This window comes from Entamoeba dispar, genomic scaffold, assembly GCF_000209125.1.
Source record: "Entamoeba dispar SAW760 scf_1105229459817 genomic scaffold, whole genome shotgun sequence".
NCBI lineage: Eukaryota > Evosea > Mastigamoebida > Endamoebidae > Entamoeba > Entamoeba dispar.
The window spans coordinates 1-1,472 of NW_001853882.1; the positions used below are offsets into that span (position 1 = coordinate 1).

At 24.5% G+C, this 1,472-nt stretch overlaps 2 protein-coding genes across 2 annotated transcripts, besides 6 other annotated features; both read right to left on the reverse strand.

The window, feature by feature from the left end:
• Nucleotides 1-55: 55 nt before the first annotated feature.
• On the reverse strand, nucleotides 56-460 carry EDI_089100 (uncharacterized protein; the record flags this gene model as incomplete). The annotated part of the gene is made up of 2 exons (XM_001736393.1): nucleotides 56-388; nucleotides 413-460. The coding sequence occupies 2 exons, from the start codon at nucleotides 458-460 to the stop codon at nucleotides 56-58; spliced, it is 381 nt and encodes a 126-aa protein (XP_001736445.1).
• Nucleotides 187-232: a microsatellite.
• Nucleotides 459-593: a microsatellite.
• Nucleotides 576-758: a microsatellite.
• A 170-nt stretch (nucleotides 759-928) lies between these two features.
• On the reverse strand, nucleotides 929-1,261 carry EDI_089110 (uncharacterized protein; the record flags this gene model as incomplete). The annotated part of the gene is made up of 1 exon (XM_001736394.1): nucleotides 929-1,261. A coding segment is annotated over one exon (333 nt), but the record flags the coding sequence as incomplete, so codon positions are not given.
• Nucleotides 1,060-1,105: a microsatellite.
• A 141-nt stretch (nucleotides 1,262-1,402) lies between the features above and the next one.
• Nucleotides 1,403-1,425: a sequence feature (AT_rich).
• A 44-nt stretch (nucleotides 1,426-1,469) lies between these two features.
• Nucleotides 1,470-1,472: part of a sequence feature (AT_rich) that runs on past the window's edge.

A 1,472-nucleotide genomic window follows, 5' to 3' on the forward strand; every position in this document is an offset into this window, starting at 1 on the left:
CCATTATCAGATAAGTACATAAGTACAGAGGTGGATGATATCTAGAACACATATATCAAAAGTAAAGATAATAAAAGGTAGTAAAGGTAGTAAAGGTAATAAAGGTAATAAAGTTAATAGGGATAGTAAGAATATAAGGAAAGGAAGTAGTAGTTACATAGTATAAAACACTATAAGTAGTATAAGTAGTATAAGATAGTATAAAATAGTATAAAATAGTATAGATAATATAAAAGAATAGAGTGTACACTAAAAGTATAATAAAAGGAATATATAAGTTTAATAGATGTAAAAATATAGTAATAGATGTCATATAGATGTACAAAAAGGTGGGAACGGTGAGTATCGAACTCACGACCTTAAGATTATGAGACTTACGCTCTACCAACTGAGCTACGTTCCCTATTCAAACAATAACATAGAATAAAAACAAAAATAGATATAATAATAGTGGAAACATATAATAATAGTGTATATCTATATTAATAGGTTATAGTGTATAAAGTATAGATATAATAATAGTCTATAAAGTATAAAGTATAAAATATAAAATATAAAGTATAAAATATAAAATATAAAGTATAAATATAATAATAGTCTATAGTCTATAGTCTATAAAGTATAAAGTATAAAGTATAGATAATAGAATAGTGTATAGTCTATAAATAATAAAAATAATAATAGTATATAAAGTATAGTGTATAAATAGAATAGTGTATAGTATATATAATATAAATAGGATAAGTATAATAGTATAGATAAAGGTGTATATATAATATAAGGATAAGTTATAGATAAAAAGACGAGCATAGCAGGGATCGAACCTGCAATCCTCAGATCCGAAGTCTGATGCGTTTCCATTGCGCCATATGCCCATTATCAGATAAGTACATAAGTACAGAGGTGGATGATATCTAGAACACATATATCAAAAGTAAAGATAATAAAAGGTAGTAAAGGTAGTAAAGGTAATAAAGGTAATAAAGTTAATAGGGATAGTAAGAATATAAGGAAAGGAAGTAGTAGTTACATAGTATAAAACACTATAAGTAGTATAAGTAGTATAAGATAGTATAAAATAGTATAAAATAGTATAGATAATATAAAAGAATAGAGTGTACACTAAAAGTATAATAAAAGGAATATATAAGTTTAATAGATGTAAAAATATAGTAATAGATGTCATATAGATGTACAAAAAGGTGGGAACGGTGAGTATCGAACTCACGACCTTAAGATTATGAGACTTACGCTCTACCAACTGAGCTACGTTCCCTATTCAAACAATAACATAGAATAAAAACAAAAATAGATATAATAATAGTGGAAACATATAATAATAGTATATATCGTGAAACAAAATAACCGAACAAATTATACATCTAAACAAATTGCTCAAATGAAAATAATTTAATTTTTTTTTTACATAATTGAATATTCTTTTTTCGGGCAAATTATTTTACTTCATCAAA